Source organism: Stegodyphus dumicola, chromosome 8, assembly GCF_044657685.1.
Source record: "Stegodyphus dumicola isolate Sdum_Otavi_A_Nest chromosome 8, ASM4465768v1".
Taxonomy (NCBI): domain Eukaryota; kingdom Metazoa; phylum Arthropoda; class Arachnida; order Araneae; family Eresidae; genus Stegodyphus; species Stegodyphus dumicola.
In genome coordinates, this window is record NC_140775.1 from 46351505 (window position 1) to 46369705 (window position 18201).

General features: G+C 33.2%; 1 protein-coding gene across 2 annotated transcripts in view; it reads right to left on the bottom strand.

Annotated features, from left to right (window-relative positions):
* Positions 1-972: 972 nt before the first annotated feature.
* Positions 973-18201, bottom strand: part of LOC118179831 (uncharacterized) — a 36077-nt gene continuing 18848 nt past the window's right edge. Inside the window, exon 2 of one of the 2 annotated variants that reach the window (XM_035348994.2) lies at positions 973-1693. In XM_035348994.2, coding sequence (XP_035204885.1) covers positions 1655-1693 — 39 coding nt within the window. In that variant the 3' untranslated portion in view covers positions 973-1654. The remainder of the gene's footprint in view (positions 1694-18201) is intronic. The other variant, XR_004756524.2, reaches the window with a different exon arrangement.

The following is an 18201-nucleotide window of genomic DNA, read 5'->3' on the forward strand; positions in this document are numbered from 1 at the left end:
CCGAAGTTAGAGCCGATAAATCAATCCAAGCAGCAGAGAGGCGTACGAGTGTAAAGCTCTCTCTCAAATCAAGAAACCTGTGCTTATATATTTTTTAACTACTTCGCCTTTTGGTGCAAGTTGACGGGTCAAGTGGAAGTAAAGAGAAACTAATAGACTTGATTAATTAATATAAAGTCTCATTCATTATTCTTCATTTCTCAGAGATAAGAACTAAGGAATTACAATCCAACCAATACTCCCTTACGCTCATTTTCAGTATAACAAATGAAGAATATTCTATCACGGAAGTTTCTTTCGTGTATCTTTGTGGCAAATAAAATTTTTTGTGCATTATTTGGACATTATTCGACTATTTTTGAACATTATTCGACATCAACATCATTAATACAAATCTAATGAACAAAATCATATTTACATTTAAAAATGTATATTTTTTTGATGATTCTGCATGTGAAACTGATGATATCTTTAATGTAGGAATCATCGAACAGTAACTGAAGATATATTTTTCGAATGAAACAATGTGAAAAACACTCTGTAAAAAATCTATTGTTCGTTGTAGAATGTGCTCATGAACATACTCTAATGTTCAAAGCCCTTAACCCTTTATGTTTCTGAGTTTAAAATCTGTTAATTTTTAAACCCACTGTAGCTGACCCATGATCCAAGAAAAAAATGCTAGGTTTTAAGAATAGACAACATTATTAGAATATATAACTAAAAGCATTGTTTTCTTCCTCTGCGACCAACATTTTATTAGTATTTTTCCCTACAAAATGAAACGCGAAGCTCTGAACTAATCTATCGAATTCATTAGTCATACCTTTATCAGAAGTATTACATAATCATATCCTGTTAGATGACAGTGATCTCACATAGTTCAAGCGCAAGTAAAAGCACATGCACGCATTAATTTCTTGTTCTACCTATACATAAGAATAAATAAAACATGGTATCATCAATAAATCTATTTATTACTACAACAAATCTGTTTATTACAACAAATCTGTTTATTATTACTTACATTAATGATCTCATTATACAGAAGCTAATTAACAAACATATCATATATTAATCATTATTAATTAAATTCATATATTTGTAAAATTATATATAAATAATTATATTAATTCTACCAATTAAACCAATTAAAGAAAATTAAATTCCGCATTTTACATCAACCTTTATAATATGCAAAATATAATATCTTATAAACTATTTATTTCTAATATTTTATGAAAGAATTTTAAGCTAGTTTTTTGTTCATTTCCTTAAAAAAGGATTAAAGGTTTTTTCCCCCCTTGAAAATAAAATACCCGTTTTATTTAACCATTAGTTTAAAATTAAACGGTTTTAAAATGATAATGGAATCATTATTTGAAAAGGTACTTGCTACATATATGTTTTCTAACTTATATACACATATGAGAGTATTTGCACCAACTTCCAGATGTTATTGAAAAAACAGACTTCATGGTTACAGATATCGTCAAACTGTTTATAAGGACAAAACGGGAACGTCTCAGGATTTTTTTCTGTCAATTTGAAACAATTCTGACTATCTTTATTCTGTAGACTCAGATTCCTTAGTAAATCCGTCATTCTTGTACTGTTGTATAATATCTTGAGTTCTGTAACTTGATTTCCTGTTTCAGGACCTTGAACACAGCCAAGCCTTTGGCAATTGCACCTGAAATGACATGTCATATTGTTAATAACGTAATCCATTTACAGAAAATAAAGTTTATGTTACAGGCAAAAGGCGTACACGTTTTGTTATGCACTTTATTCTTGTCCCTACTAAGAAACGTTCGAAGGGAAAAATGATAAAATCTTTCTTCTGAATTCGTATAATAAATTCATATATATTCATTCATTCATTCATTTTCATTCATTCACTCCTTATTCTTAACATGGATGTAGATTCCATGTTTAAATGAGTCACACTAAATATTGTTAATATTATATGCCATTATATACGAATTTTTTATTTTAAATTTCTATAAATATTGAGTTCATAAATTTTTAATCAATTCTTAAGGAAATAACATTCTATTGCATCAAAAACAGTCACATATAGAGCGAACTATCATACAAAATACAGTATTAGAATTTTTTTAGCATTTATGTCAAACTAAATTTGTCATAATGTTTTAATAGATTTAGTTTCACAAAACATGCTGAAAGATTTAATACATATTAAAATGAAAATTACCAAAGCTATTTCAACTATTTTTGTGTCGCCTTCCCCCCCCCGACAGAATGATTTCTTTCAATTACGCAGTTTTCTCTCATTTTGCATTTGCTGAATGTAAAATGTTCTTTCACGGAAATAAATGTAAACAAATACTGAGTAGTCTGTAGGTTTTTATGAACTTAATAACTTCAGTTTTCTAATTTAAATTTAAAAACTTCTATAAAATGTTCTTCCAAAATAATCCCTTTGTTTTTATAAACTTAAGCTTCAAATGAAGTTTTATAAGCTGAAAAGTCACCTTTATGATTATTCTCTGATGCAATTTCTATTCCCGAATTTTAATTGTTAAAACAAATCATCACTGCAAACGTTTTTCGACGATAAATATTGTTGATCTCAAAAATATTATGCCCCCCGGACGCAGAATAATAGTTAACTTTCTCTATAATAGTTAGAAGAATAGTTACTAGAATAATAGTTCTGACTAATTATTATTCTTTAAACTAAATTATTTTTATCGTGAAGACGATTATACATTTTCTGTAAAATAAGTACCTTACAATAAGTAAACATTATAAAACGTTACGGCTGGTGCTTAAGAAAAAGCTTGTGAGATAACGTAGCAAGTACAAACGATGTAACCCTAATTAAGTTCAATTTATTGATATTAAAAGATCGTCGTGTGAGCTGCAGCATAATATGTTCATTCTATATGGATAATGAAAACGTTTGAACCCGCATGTGATTCTACAAAACGTTATTAAAATAATGAATTGCTTTCTTTGACATCCTACTAAAGTAATATATTCATAAAAATTTTCATTTACGTTTCCAAGCAATAAGGAAAATTCCAAGGATCGTTTTTGGCTGTGGTTGCCTTATAAACGACAATTATATTTTATATACCATTATTATATAGCATTGGCAAAAATACTGGTACTTAACAGCTGTAATTGTCTTAAGGAAACGACTGTCGTGATTCATATTAGTAAATTATTTTTGCTTCCAGTTCTGAAATTAAATGCCGTTATACAATTTTTGGTAAGAGAAGAAATAACAGTAAGCCAATTATTGCTGTCATTCGTTTTCATAATGCCTAACATATTTTTTCATTGCTGATAGCAAAAACTACCGATTAATAAATGTAAAAGCCTAAATTCAAGAAGCAAATTAAGTGTATAAAAACAGAATTTTCAAGTTTTATTTTGAGACATTTTTACTTTCGGATTTTTTAGATGTTAATGTTATTTTGAGACAATGAGAGTTTTTTTTTTTTTTTCTGTTTTTAGATTTTTCTCCAACAATACAAATTTCGAAAGTATCAAGCAATATATTTCGATGCCGATTTCGAATATATTTCTCTGGCGATCATATATTGTAAAAATTCACCTGCAAATGCGACCAATATTTCTAAGAGTATAAATTAACTTAGGATATTGAGCATGCCTTCTCTACAAAAGAACATCGCTTTTCATTATTATTAGCCCAGAAGGCATTTTACCGAATGGTAACAACTCAAAAACTCTCACGTTTCTCTTTCCCTTTCACTAACCTCTCCGACAGGACCTTTGCTATTCATAGTATTTTAAGTACAGCCATGTTGCAAAGACACTATACATTTTCAAAAATTTGCGCCTTCTCCAAGCTTGTGGCAGTCGACTTCCCTACCACCAAGTTTCAAGGGTTTTATTTTTAATTAAAAAATTAAAATTTCTCAAGATCTTTACCTTGATACTTTCAAAATATAATTGAAATTAGCTATTTTTAACGTGAATTTGGTTATAAATAGCGAAACGCAAGCATTTTGATGTTATATATTTGTCTATATATGTGCATTTTACGAACGTATCAGATTGAAATGAAAGCTACCTGTTCATGTTTCATGATTTCGATTAGATTACCGAGGAGCAAATGTGACATATTCATGATTATTCGCTTTTTAAATCTCCTGCAAACATGAAGTTGGAGCTACAATGATGAAAGCTGCCACCTTAAAGCGCCCATACGTGTTCAAACAGATCTTTATCTAATGAATACACATACCATCAGGCTGTTTCTTTATTTTCAGTGTACCACGAAATTATTAGAGAGCAATAGGAGACGAAAATTATCATCAACTGTACCTCTAAAAAGCTACATACAGCTATCAAGAAGGTCCGTCTTATACTTTGATCCGTTATAATTTCCTTAGTAAAGATCTGCAGTTCTGGGCGTCCATTCAAACTTATGCCTACCCAAACAATGACTTCGCTATCATTTTATTGACATCGTTTGGCGACATTACCATAATTATTGTGAATGTTAGCCTTCCTACAGATTTTAACACATCCACAATCATTTCCCAAGAAATTTCAGTTAAAAATATCAATTCTCAAGAGTAAAGCTTCTTATATACCAAAACAGAGCACCAAGAAAAGAAACATTCGAAACCCAATTATCAAAATAGCACAAGATAAAATAGCAACAGTTAAATTCACTACTATACCTAGGTATCATGCTTCATAATAGACTTTAATGGCATCAACATATCAAATATATCAAAAATAAACTTCTAATATTATCAAACTCAATAAAAATAACCACAGCAAGAAACTGGGGAATTTCTTCTCAATATCAGAAAATTTGGTATACAACACTAATAGAAAAGATTCTTTTACATGGCACTTCTGCTTGGGGCACAGATCTAAATCAGCATGCAAAAAGACAACCAACTTCAATACAACGGCTTTTTCTGCTATCAATAACAAAAGCATATAGAACAACCACTACTAATTCTCTACCAAATCATTTCAGGTATTCCACCAATTACTCTGACTTTACAGAAAGAAGCCATTAAAAAAAACTGCACGCCTACGACAAACAAATACCTATAATTCTAATATCTATTATCCAACAGAATATGAAGAACTCAAACAAGATGTTTCCACAACTGGGATCCGAAACAGGTCTCTAATGTGAGCCATTGCTTCAGCCTCTGAATTGATATCAACAGATTTCTTCCTTTGTAGCTATTTGAAGGGCAAATTTTGCAGTAAAAGTATTCTGAAGCTTTGCAATTTGAAGCAATGATCACCGGAATTCAACAATGCTTCAATTGAACATGCAACTAAAATGCACGCAATTATATGGTAGCCAAGCATACTTACAAATTGATAGGAAATCAGTTCATTATTACATTGGAATCATTTACAACTGACTTTCGAATGTACTTTTAACTCCATAAATTTATTTCTATTTGTTATAAATAATATTCTATACGACCTCTCTTACCTATATTCGCTTGATAAGTGTGATATAACTACGTCTGTGCTTTTCGATATGTTTCTGTACAATTGTTTTTAAGAGAATCTAAATCACGAATAGAAAATGTTTCACACTGTAATAACAAGGACTTCTCTCTCTACTTTCTTAATCTTGAACTTCTTGTCAACTTATCTTACTCTACTTATGTGTTATCTTGTTAGCAAACTGAATTATAACGGCTGAGCAGAATAGTTAGTACCTGATGCAGGAAAATTCCAGCCTTATTTTTCCAAATGACAGACCTCTATTATTGAAATTAATGACATCAAAAGAAATTTACAAAAAAATTATAAAAAAGCGTGTGTAGCAGATACAGTAACTTAATAATAAGATCCCCTGAACGAAACAGAATATTAAAGACGTGTATGTTGTTGCGTGTTGAGATTTCTCCTTCTGATCTGAAAACTGTAAAAAAACTGTAGTCTAGATCAGGCCTCCGAATTAGGAAATCAGCATGGCCAAGATGGAAAAGAGCCCTATTGCTGTTCAAGGCCATAGGTATATTAAAAGTGATAGTGAGACTTTCGCGTTGCTTCATCACAGTATTTTTGGACAATACCACTGAACTAGATATGCAGCTGTCCTGTTCTTCTCGGTCTACCATAAATTTATCGAAGGCTCTTTTAGCTCAACGGTATTTTAAGTGTCCCTATAATTCGAAGGTATAATTTTACAAAAATACATATCTTCTGTGGGATACGAAACCATATCCACAATATTGCACTAAGCGATATTATAGCATCGCAGTCTACAATATCGAATTGCGCAGGAAACAGATGTATGATATAAGAAAATGCAAATAAATATTAAAGCTAGCTTATTCAGACTCTAAAGAATAAAAAAAAGTAAGTAATTTTTTTTTAGGATCAACAAAATGATTTTTCAGACCTAATTATCTGACACCATTTGTTCGAGCGTTGTACCACAATCAGAGTCCTAATTTAATCTAAACAGTTTAATATGCCGATATATTCCTTTTTGGTGCCAAATAAATTCCCAAAAGGTGCAAATAAACGCTGAAGCAATATCAGGAACTTAAAAAATGAGCTTAAAATGTTCTATTATATGCAAATTACGACCTTTGGCTTTAAAGTATTAGAACGTAAACTGGTTTCATTCGTTCTTACCTTTCATTTAATAGCAGATGTTTATCATCTAATACCTACCGAAAATGAAGGAACTTTTGTACAATAGAAATTACAATAAATGAATCATGTATTCTATAAATCTGGATGAACTTTCGATTTGAATAAAGTTATTTGCATACTGGAAATTGAATTGTAACGCTGACGCGACATTAATTTCACTTACCCTTCAGATTTCTTTTATCTTAATTCTTAATTTTACAATACTATGTCTAAAAAGATTTAACTGGTGGAAAATGTTACTTGATACAGGGTTTAATAAACTATTTAACGAACACAAAATAAAATACTTTATGTTCTATCCTATTTAATATGCGAAATAGTATTTAATACATTATTCAGATTAAATAAAGAGTGTTATATATCTAAATAAACAGCTAGACTTATTAAATAAAGAGTATTACATTCAAATAGTAAGCATTTCTCAGCGAAGTGAAAGACAATACGAAATACCAAAAAAAGATTTCAGTTTGCAGTATGTATAATACAGCTTCCAATTAATAGTTATCATTGTAATATATAACAATCTAATTATTTAATGTTTAGAATATAATTTTACAATTTCAATATTTTCCTTACAAAAGCTATTGAGGAAAATATGCTTTATTTTAATCAAAATATCGAAACAAAATTAATAAATAATTTGAAGTTAGATAAATAAATCGAAAATGTATTACTTGAAATAAACACCTATATTATTAACCTTATTTCAGTCTCCCATTAATTGATAAAGGAGCACAATTTAGACCACTGCTTAGGAGGAATTAAATACTTTATATGCTTTGAGCAACAAATGAATTTATGAATTTTAAGTTAAGGGTTCATCTCAGAGAAACATATTTTTCGCCAAAAACGTAGAAAAAAGATGAAAGGCTCTCAGATTCCCTCTAGTTTGTGTACTGTTTTTATATGAATCATATTCCAGTAACATTTCTAGCTCTATTTTATTAGCACTAAGTTTATTTCAAAACGCGTAAAATAAGTCGGATTTAAAATCCGAAGTTCTTCAGGAATTGTCTTTTACAAATCATGAGCTATTTCTAACTTGCTTGAAATGCTCCGTTACTCCTTATTAAAACAGAAATTATTCAGATGATTAAATTAGTATAAGACACATACTGGTCTTTCAGAATGCACGTAAAAAGTTTCAGGACTTTTTCCGACCAGTCCCACTAAACTTGTCACGTAACAATTAGCACAAGCGATTGTAATTATGTCTCATTTTTAATAAAATATCTATTTGCTTAAAGAAAGGAGTTAGAGAAACGAAAAGCAATAAGAACCTGTTGAAACGATACATAGCAGTCGGAAGTTGTCTAAGTAAATGATTGACGAAAACTGTATAACCAAAGGGCAAATTCACAGTCATCTGCGTGGATGTTTTCATCCAGGAGAAAAAAACTAGCTTCCACCAGACAAACTTCTGCTTTTAGAGACTTCGAATAAATAATTGTATTCTGTGTGTTTTTTTAACAAGCAAGAAGTAATTTAGAAAGACGTTCTACTTGACGAAAATGCTGTCACCATGTTCTACAAAAAAAAAAAAAAAAAAAAAAAAAAAAAAAAAAAAAAAAAAGAGCATGGCCCGATTTCTGAAAAGAATTCATCTCCTAAAAATATCGATGAGGTAGGAGATTTTTGTTGCTGCTTCGCACAATGCAGTTACCGTCAAGGTTTCATAGAAAAACAAATTCTATTAAGCATTCACGTTTTTCAAGATTTACATTCTGCAGCTACGTTTTGCTCTCTAGAGTTAAATCTTACAGAAAATGATAAGAGTTTTGACAGGATATCGGAGCTTCAAATAAAGGGTAACAAAAAAATGATACCACATTCCAATAACTACCTTTTACTAACACATCTGGAAGTTGTATGAACATACTAAGAAACACACAACATTAACAGGATACAGGTAAGGCTAAACCGTGAAAAGAGCTTTTTTTCTCCCAGACATCATTTCTCTTGATAAGCAAATTATTAACAAAGAATACAAAATTTAATTTCCAGCAGTTAAATGATAGAGTTTTGTTTTGGTTTGATCTTTTAAGAAACGCATTTGGTGCGAGGCGAATGTACGTTTAACATCTCAATGATCCGAAATGGTAGCTGAGACCAAAGTATATTTCAAATATACATTTTCAGATTTGGTATGTCAGGTAGCTTTTTCCTTCTTAAGAAAACTGTAGATGTTCTAAAACTTCCCAGAACAAACTGCCACCAAGTCTTTAGCACATATAGTAAATGTAATGATGTGATAACTGAATTGATATCAAAGTGTTAAGATAGTAACGGCATACAATAAACGTACCATACGAGAGTGATGTATAGCAACTGCGTAATGTGATTTACGAGAATGATGAATAAAGTCGTGTCTATCAATGAGTTCTACGCAATACTGGTTAAAATAATTCGATGGATTGAGTTACTGATCCCTTGAGCGTATTATTTCCGAACAAAATCTAATACCCTAAACAACGTAATTGAATTTTTACGAAATATTCAGTAACACAATATCATGAGTATTAATCGCATATTTGCAACGTTGCTGTAGAATATTTGCAATTATTTATGTTATGTGGATAAGGAACATCATTAAAAGTTTGAATACAGATGACATTGATGTTGATATTACTGATTTCTTATAACTAAAGGAGATTTTATTTTCAAAGATATTCATTTTTAGAATTTTTTGTAGTTAAAAGCAATATTTTAAATTCTGGAAATTTTTTACACACATATATGAAAATCTGGAAAAATAAAAAAATAAAAATAATTAAGAGCAGCCCAACAATGCAATGCATCATCCTTTCCGACAGTTTCTATAAAAATTAAATACCTAAAAAAATCTACGTCTTGTTTTCAAAGAGTGCATTCTTCATTACAGGATATTGATTCCTCGAGTTTCTCCCATCCGCTAGAATTTCCAGCACATAGGTTGTTTACAATCTCCCCCCTCCCACATTTTTTTTTTGTTGTTGTTTTTTTTTTCTTATGTGCATCTCCAAAGCAAATTTTTTTCCCTTACCAGTTCATTATTTTCTAGTCAATTTCCAACCTTAATTATTAACTGAAAAAATATTAGAAAAACTTCTGCGGTACTACAAATCTCTTTGTAAAAACTTCATTTCTTAAAATTACCAACAAAAAATTGTCCTTAATGAATAATATATCAAGATTTTAGGCAACGTAAATGAGCTTATCATTTCGGCAAATAAATGTGTGAAAAAGTCAAATTATTGCCAGTAGAGGGACGTCAAAGTATAAATAAAGTGTATTTCATGCAAAATTCTTGTATAAATGATTTAATAACAAGCGACATTTTTACAACATTTACTGAATTCTGTAGCCTTTGCTAATTTTATAATTATTTAAACAACAGTGCTGACAGCCACAAGTCCTGTCTGCAGTCATTCTGATAAAAATTCGTATACATACTAATACGCGTAGCATAATTTCAGAAGGAAATCAAACTGCTTTTTAGTGCGTCTTCTAATACAATAATTGCTCCTAGTATAATAATTGCTGGGATAAATTCAATTATAATAATTTAATAGCATTTCCCAGAAGATAAGGACTTCAAACATAATATTTTTCGAAAATTATACATAGGATTATTCACTAATCATGTACAAAGTTCTGAAATAGGTAGTATGCATAAAGACAAATAGGAACCAGAAAGGAAAAAAGGAGTGTGACACCAAAATTTCACTGTTGCATATACAGGTATAGCGCTATTGTACTAACTGTACAACTCCGCTGACGTTTGATGGCGAATACATAGAAAGATGGATCCGAACGTACACCCTTCCTCTCTAGAACTCTAGAACCAAACCACTCTAGAAGCTTTGCGCTCGCCAGTACATTAAGTGCTCTCATGTACCGTAGCTACCATACACATCCGAACATTCACACCTTTGGGATTCGGGCCCTGAGATTCGAGCCTGTGCCCAGTGATAACCCCAACGTCGCTAATCATTATACCGATTAGAACGACATTGGAATCATGCATGTGACAGGTGACGGAGGACGGAGGCACCTGGTGTCTACCAAAGGTAAGCAGGTCTATGCCTCCAGTATTCAGCGTTTATTAAAGAATTTAGGAGTAAGTTACAAGGCCATAACAGGGTTAGATGGCGACACAATGGTTACTTTTTTGGAGACAAAGGATGCAAAAAAAATGCATTGCAGTGCCAGAATATAAAACAGAGAACATAAAATATAAATAACTAGAAATATGACTAATATACATATAAAGCATATAAAATAAACATAAACCATAAAAAACATATAAAACACTCTTCATGAGCTACGTAAACAATACTAAGGAACTGTATACGGAAGGCTGCGGAATGTATTAAAATCCTTGACATATGATGAGCAGTAGAAACTAATTATTCTACAAAATATTGATCTTAACAACAAACAAATTGGTCAGTTTTATACCATATTATATTTTATTTAATGCACACAAGGGGACCGATAATTATATATAAATTTCTGTAAGATATATGATGCATTATAGGTTGAGTTTCTATGGGATATATGATGCATAATAGATTGAATTTACCACTCTATGTTCTCATTCTAAAGCCACCAAATAAAGGAGAGTCTTCATATAAATATAGAAATCCCCTCGAAAATTCTAAATTTTGACTAATTTGGAATCTTCTCGCAATTCTTTTGCTGCGTTGGAAGCTTGGAAGCGTGTGAAGGCTAATAAAACCATTTTGAAAATATAAGTGAAGGTTGTTGCTCCAGAAATTCGAAAACTGAAATAAATTGAATAAAATGCGAGACTATAAATACATGAACTATAAAATTTAGAAGGCAAATCCGTCATAACACAGAGGCTCCACTTAGCTACTGTTGCTATATAATGAAGAGAATCTTTTTTAAATTGTAAATCAGCCTTAGACCTTCAAGAGATCACCTTCTTAGTGAGACGCGGGTTGCATTCCCAGTGTCTGAATGATCTCTGTTCTTTTCCTTTTCACCTCTTCTTATCTGCTACTTTTCTAGTTTTTCTTTCCATGTGGCTACACTATAAATTTACAAACATCCATGCTTTTTCAGGGATTCGAATCCGGAAAACTGGGTTAAATGGGATTATTTCTCAATCTTGGCAGTGCTGCCACAAGGAGTACTGAAAAATGTAAGAAAGAAACTCTTTTAAAACTGAGTTTATTTTAAGCCTGAAAGGAGTTACACTAAGAACTCTACCTTGAGGCACACCTTCTTGACAGAGAACTCGTCTGACAAGGTGGTATCAATTCTCACTTGGAATATCCATACCTCCAGGCTCTATCGTAGGCCTTCTCCATATCGAAAAATACAGGCACCATGTGGTTTCTTCTTACATGTGGTTACAAAGGTTTTTCGTTTTGATGTTCCCGGAATAAGAATATTATCTAGAGTTGATCTTCCTTTACGTAAACCACTCTGAGGAAGGGGGAGATAATCTTATTTTTCTCTAGTAGACAAGAGGGTTCTTTACCATTTTTTTCAAACAGTTTACAGATACAACTAGTAAGCGCGATGGGTCAGTAGTTCAAAGGGTTCTTTGGATCCTTCCCCGGTTTAGCAATTGGTATAACAGTAGCTTTCCTCCATGTATTTGGGAAAATATTCGCTTTCCAAATTCTATTAAAGAGAATCAAAAGGACACCCAATGACTTACGCAGACGGAAGACCATTGCGTTGGATTTACGCTACGGAAGTTCGGTGGTCGATTGCATTTATTGCCACCAGATGTCTCTGTATTTAACTTACGAGATTTGGATTTTTAAGATATTTAAATTCCATGTTATTGGAAATTTTTAATTCTGCTTGTGAATTGTGAAAGTAAAGTACGCTATCAATTTTTAGATAAGTAAGGTTATAATGCATATTATAAACATCACTAATTACATAGAAGCTGAAGTAAATTTTTAAAATTTCTTTGAGTTTCTAGAAGCCTTAAATATTAATAAAATCATATGTATATATTATTAAAACTAAAATGTCCTGTTACTGAAAATAAATAAATAAAATAAAATAAAAAAGTTAAAAGAATTAAAAAAATAGTTGGTACTTTAAAAATACAGAGCAACTGTAAAGAAAGGTTCACAATATTTACACAAAATTTGCTATGCTTATATACTGCTGACTGCCATGTGAGATTGTATATTTTTAAAATATGCCGAAATTTTGGGAGAAAGCAGGTAATATATAAAATTTTAGCATCGATTTCTTCATTTTAATTTTATCAGGGTCATTTCTGGATAATTTATTATAAATCTCGTTTGTTTTAATGCACTATGCGCAGTTATATTTTATGCATAATCCACAAAATATTATTTTTAATTTACAATTTTTAATTCATATCTCTTTTATAGAAATTATAAAAATAAGCTTTTTCTCTTTATATACATATATACACACATTAGGTAAAGAAAATGGAAATATTTAATTAATTCCTGCGCTTCTACTGGAGAGGAATGAATTTAAAAGCAATTATTATAGTAAGTTTTTTTTTAAAATGTTTAGGGCATTAAAACTGTCTCATGTTAATTGGTAGTGAAAATTTAGAGCAGGAAACATCCCAAAGTCTCAACACATGTATGTACATTCACATAAAAGTGAAACTCCCTGTACATATTATATATATATGTACAGGGAGCATGCTTTAAATTCGTAGTATATAATTTTCAAAATAAATTTTTTGCGGGGAAAATTTAAATAAGAGCATAAATAAAACATTACATTTAATGCATATAATAATAGAAATAAATTATAAAACATAAATATAGATCAAATTGGAACAAGAAGCTAAGAAAGTTACAGACAGGGTGGAAAAAGTTTATGGGATTTGAACTCACGACCCCAAAAGTTAAACCATGTTAATGTCACCTTTCCCACACAGCTATCACCAACAGGTGAAAGTGGAGCTTAGAGAAGAAACTGGAACCATAAAAGACGATATGGTAATGATAGATGTGGCATCTGTAGGACCAAAGCATGAAGAAATGAAGGAAGTAGCTAATGAACTGGCTGAGGAAGATCAAGAAATGAAAGATAAAGGAACTAACGGGATTAAAGAAAAAGAACGAAAACATGAAGAAATAAAAGACGGGAAAGAATATTTTGATTCTCAAGTGCCTGAAGTGGAAGAAAGTATTGAACCATCTGAAAGTGCAAGTGATGCAGAGATGGGAGAAGCTGGTGTGCAGCTTAAGCAGTACGCTCCAGTATTGCAAGAAAATTCACCCCACTTTACAAACTATATGTGCGTCTCATAGTGCAGATTGTGCAGACATGGACTTGATTCTAAACCTGGATACTTGTGTTTGTGAAGAATCGGGTTTCGTTCGCGACTCTAATGCAAACATCGGAACTGGTTTTCAGGAAATAGAGGAAAATGAGCATGTACCAATAGCTGAAAATACCGAGGTGAACTGTACGCATGCTGCGAATGAATTACAGAGTGATGAACAAACTGTCTCAGATCTTCCTGTGGATGACAAGTCTGAAAGGACTGAATCTTCAGACTGTGACATGCAAAACAGAAATGCATCTCAGAACTGCAGTGCAAAAGTATTTGACCCGGGTATATTTTAATGAAAAGACTGAGACTGAAATTCTTTCTGAACTTTAATTTGTATAATTTAAAATAGTTATGTGTTTAATTTGTATATATAACCTGAACATAGTGTAAATTATTGTTTCTTTAGTTATATTATCTATATGTTTTAAAGCGTTTTGATTGTATCGAATTTGGCTTCTGACCAAGGGTTGTACTGCCCGGGACGTGCAGTCCTTGGGAGGGGGCAGTGTTACGAAATTTATAGGCGCGGTGAGATACCTTAACCGCAAAGCACTTTTAGGGTTGGCATAAAACAGCAAAGGTAGGCAGGGTTTCCTATTTTGGCGAGAAACCGCCCATTTGGCGACAAAATTGGCGATATGCCATGGACTGATGGAGAACTTTCTGGAACGAATTCTTACCGGTTTATCCCAGAATGTTCTCTAACACAAGCCGAAAGCTATATAAGCTCTGCTGGTCCGCAGTCGGTGAGTGAGTGTCTTCGAGAGTGCTCGTCGAGAGGGCGAGTGAGAGTGCCTCGTCTACTGCGAGAAAGAGAGGTTCCCATCTAGTTAGTCTGTGCGGAGACGATCGAGTTGAAAGCCGGCCAGCGAGTGCCGAGTGGGTCGTCTAGTGCATTGAAAAGTCTTTAGTGTATCGTGGTTAGTGCATCGTCGAGATAGCGTGTTGAGCTCCTGGAATGACTGAACCGAAGAGTCGGGAGCCGTGCTCTGTGTGTCGTCGAGTGCATTGCGAGTTGTAGCGTGGAGAGTCTCGAGAGTACGTGGAGTTCCGAGAACGACCGAGCAGAGTCGGGAGCTGTACTCTGGTGTTTTGCCGTGAAGCTGTCTCCACCGTGATAGCCTGATAACCAGGAGGCTGTGTCGCTGATCGTGTCAGCGTGTTTATAGTAGTTCATCGACGACTGTAAAAACGTGTTTTGGAGCTGTCCGGACGACACTGGGCAATAATGTGTGTTTCGATACTTCATCAAGTGTCGTCGTTATTCACTCCAAATCCACATGAACCCTGTACGAACGTGAAGGAAGAAAATAACGTAACAATATCTGTGTACGTAAATGTAAGAGAAATGGGAAAATGGTCGTTGTTATGCAAATTATTTACAATATTCATTTTGCGAAATGGAAACAGCTGGTGAACAGATGGCAAAATTAATGTTCTTCTCCATTATTAAGGATGCAAAGAGAATGATCGCTGATTATTCGCTCGATTTGCCTAACTCTTGAGTTTTTATTTTTACTTTCCCAAAGAGGATTGTGGCCGTTAAAATCACCAAGGTCTATTAAACCACCCAGATCCTGCTACTCTATGTGCTCATTTGGTGGCAGATATATTGAATATACTGAAATCAGCTTCCGAAAATGAATCTACATTGCAACACCTTGGAAGAAGGTCGGAAGAGGAAGCATTTATAAAGGATAGTCAAGCTGTGTGAAGAAACCTATACCACAACTGACACTTTCATTACAAATCCTACCTTTCCTAATAAAAGAATAGCTCCGAAGCTTAATCACTTGCTTAGGTTTCAGGTGTGTTTGTTGTGTTGCAAAGCAGACTAGATGCTGATTTTTTATTAGGTCTTTAAGGCTGACAAGACTTTTGTTCAATCCTCAACAGTTCCATAACAACAGAGTAGTCATTATGAACTTTTATTATGTCTATGCTGCTTTTTTGTTTCGTGGGGCAGAAGATGTTTTGGAATATCCATTTCCGCTTATATTTCCATATCAGAATTAAAAACCTCAGAACACGTGCTGTCTAATGAGCTTGTGCTCCTCGGATGAAATTTTGGTCGTTTCCCTATTTTACATTCTGGTTTATTAAAATTTACTAGTTCTTTTTTCTGATTTGTTTGTTCTCTTCTAATACAGATATCGTAATTATTTTGGAATGATTGTGGATGGCGGTTTTTTTTTTTGGGGGGGGGGAATAAGGGCAATGGTTTGGGTGGCCACTGACTGAACAGATGTCTTTGCATTAGCAAAAGTAACGTTTCGACCGGGCTGGGTATCAGAAAGTAGTCTTCCAGCTGCAACATATGAATTTTTTTGCAACTTTGACAGCCTGCACTTCTTTATCTATTTTCCACGTGGGACAAGATCGTGAGAAAGCTGTATGTTCCCATTTGCAGTTAACAAACAGTGGCACACAGCAGTGCACGTATCACTGTCGTGACCCTCGACAGAGCAGAGTGCATATGTTAGTTTTCCACGGCATGACATCTTTGTGTGGCCAAAACGCTGGCACTGGAAACATCGCGTGGGGCTGGAAATGTAGGGTCCTAATTGGGCAGTGAATATAACTGACCTTAACACTTTTCGGCAGATCTGGCAAACTGAAGGTAAAGATTATGTGTTTCGTATCAATTAACTTACCCTCTTTACACATCTCGATCCGCCTAGCAGTACAGACTTTCTGATCCCAGAGCTCAGTTACAAACTTGTCCTATGAAATCGAAAGACGATCGATCTCTAATATCACTCCCCTGAAGAAGTTTAGAATTTTGTGCGCTGAAACAGTTACTTCAAGATGCCAAAGTTTATCCCCAAGCCACTGACACAAGGACTAGTGACCACCCGATTGACACACGTGAGGACGACAAGGTGCCCCCGTTTACCTGCAGCAGAGACTAAAGTAGCGTGTTGAGGACACTACTTCGCCCCTCAACTACTAGGACCCTCCTTTACAGCGACACAGTTCTCCAAGCACGGCAAACACGAATTCAGTTTTCTCGCCATTCGAAACCTAGAGGCAAGGGATGTTCCAGTTTCTCATGACGAGCGCCAACCTCTGAAGAGGAAAACGACAGAGGAGAAGGAAAGAGAAAAAGTTCCAGCGAAGAGGAGAGGAGACGGAGAAGAAGATAGATCACTCGGTCTCCAGTATCGTGATAGCCGTCTCACCAAGAAGATGATCTCCTGACGGGCTAAAGTACCTCGGTATTGTGACACCCCGCACTCACAAAAGTGAGTCCCTGAAGGTACTAGATGACGAAGACGGCACTTTTAATCCGACATTACTACATGATTTCGATTTGTTCTTCGCGCAATCTACCACTCTCAGAAGTTTGAAGCACGTTTGAACAAATCACCTTGTGTAATAAAGGGCAATGTATATCCTGTTGTGTCGTAAATATTTGAAATATATTGTATAGTGTTGTATTCAATCTCAAAATATTCAGATTCCCTTAAATGACCTTGAATTATACTGGCACACTAAGACATTTCTATATTACCGACTAAAAAACTGTGTGCGAAAATGAAATTGGACAACTGTATTATATAAGTTTGAAAATAATGCGCATTCTAATCAGGCGCCAAACGTGAGCAAACTACATCTCCTGAGAAACAGTTAATGATACTCTTATAAAACATATTTTTCCAGCAACAAAAATAGGTAGAAAGATACTATTTTCAACCTGGTTCGCCATTTTCTTTTTTGAGATTACTGAATATATGCTGTATTGTATAATTACATAAGTCTTGTGATAATCAACACTGGCCTCACATTTCAAAAAAAGTTAATTTCCTGACAAATTCCTGAATAGTACACGACTATCTCAGGAGAAAATGGGGAAAATTCAAATTTTCAATATTTTAATTATTTTTTAAATCTATACAATTGAATATGATATGATATTGAGTATCCAAGACATTCAGAGACTTTGAAAATTTTTCTGTAGCAATCTTATTATCAGGAAGAAGTAAAAAAATCGGATCGATCTTCAGTCGATCTTTCAACTGAAATAAATAACTATGTGTCTTTTTAAGCGCAATTTGTTAAGATACAAAATTTTACAATAAGGAAACGCAGTTTTGTTCATTAGAAATATCCTTACCGGTGTCTTTCCAGAGTTTTCGTTTTGTTTAGTTACGTTAGACTACCATTCCTATACCATCCATTTTCCTTGGCAAGATTTCTTACTGAGCGAAGTATAAAGAACAAAATATTTATATTGTTTTCATTTCACA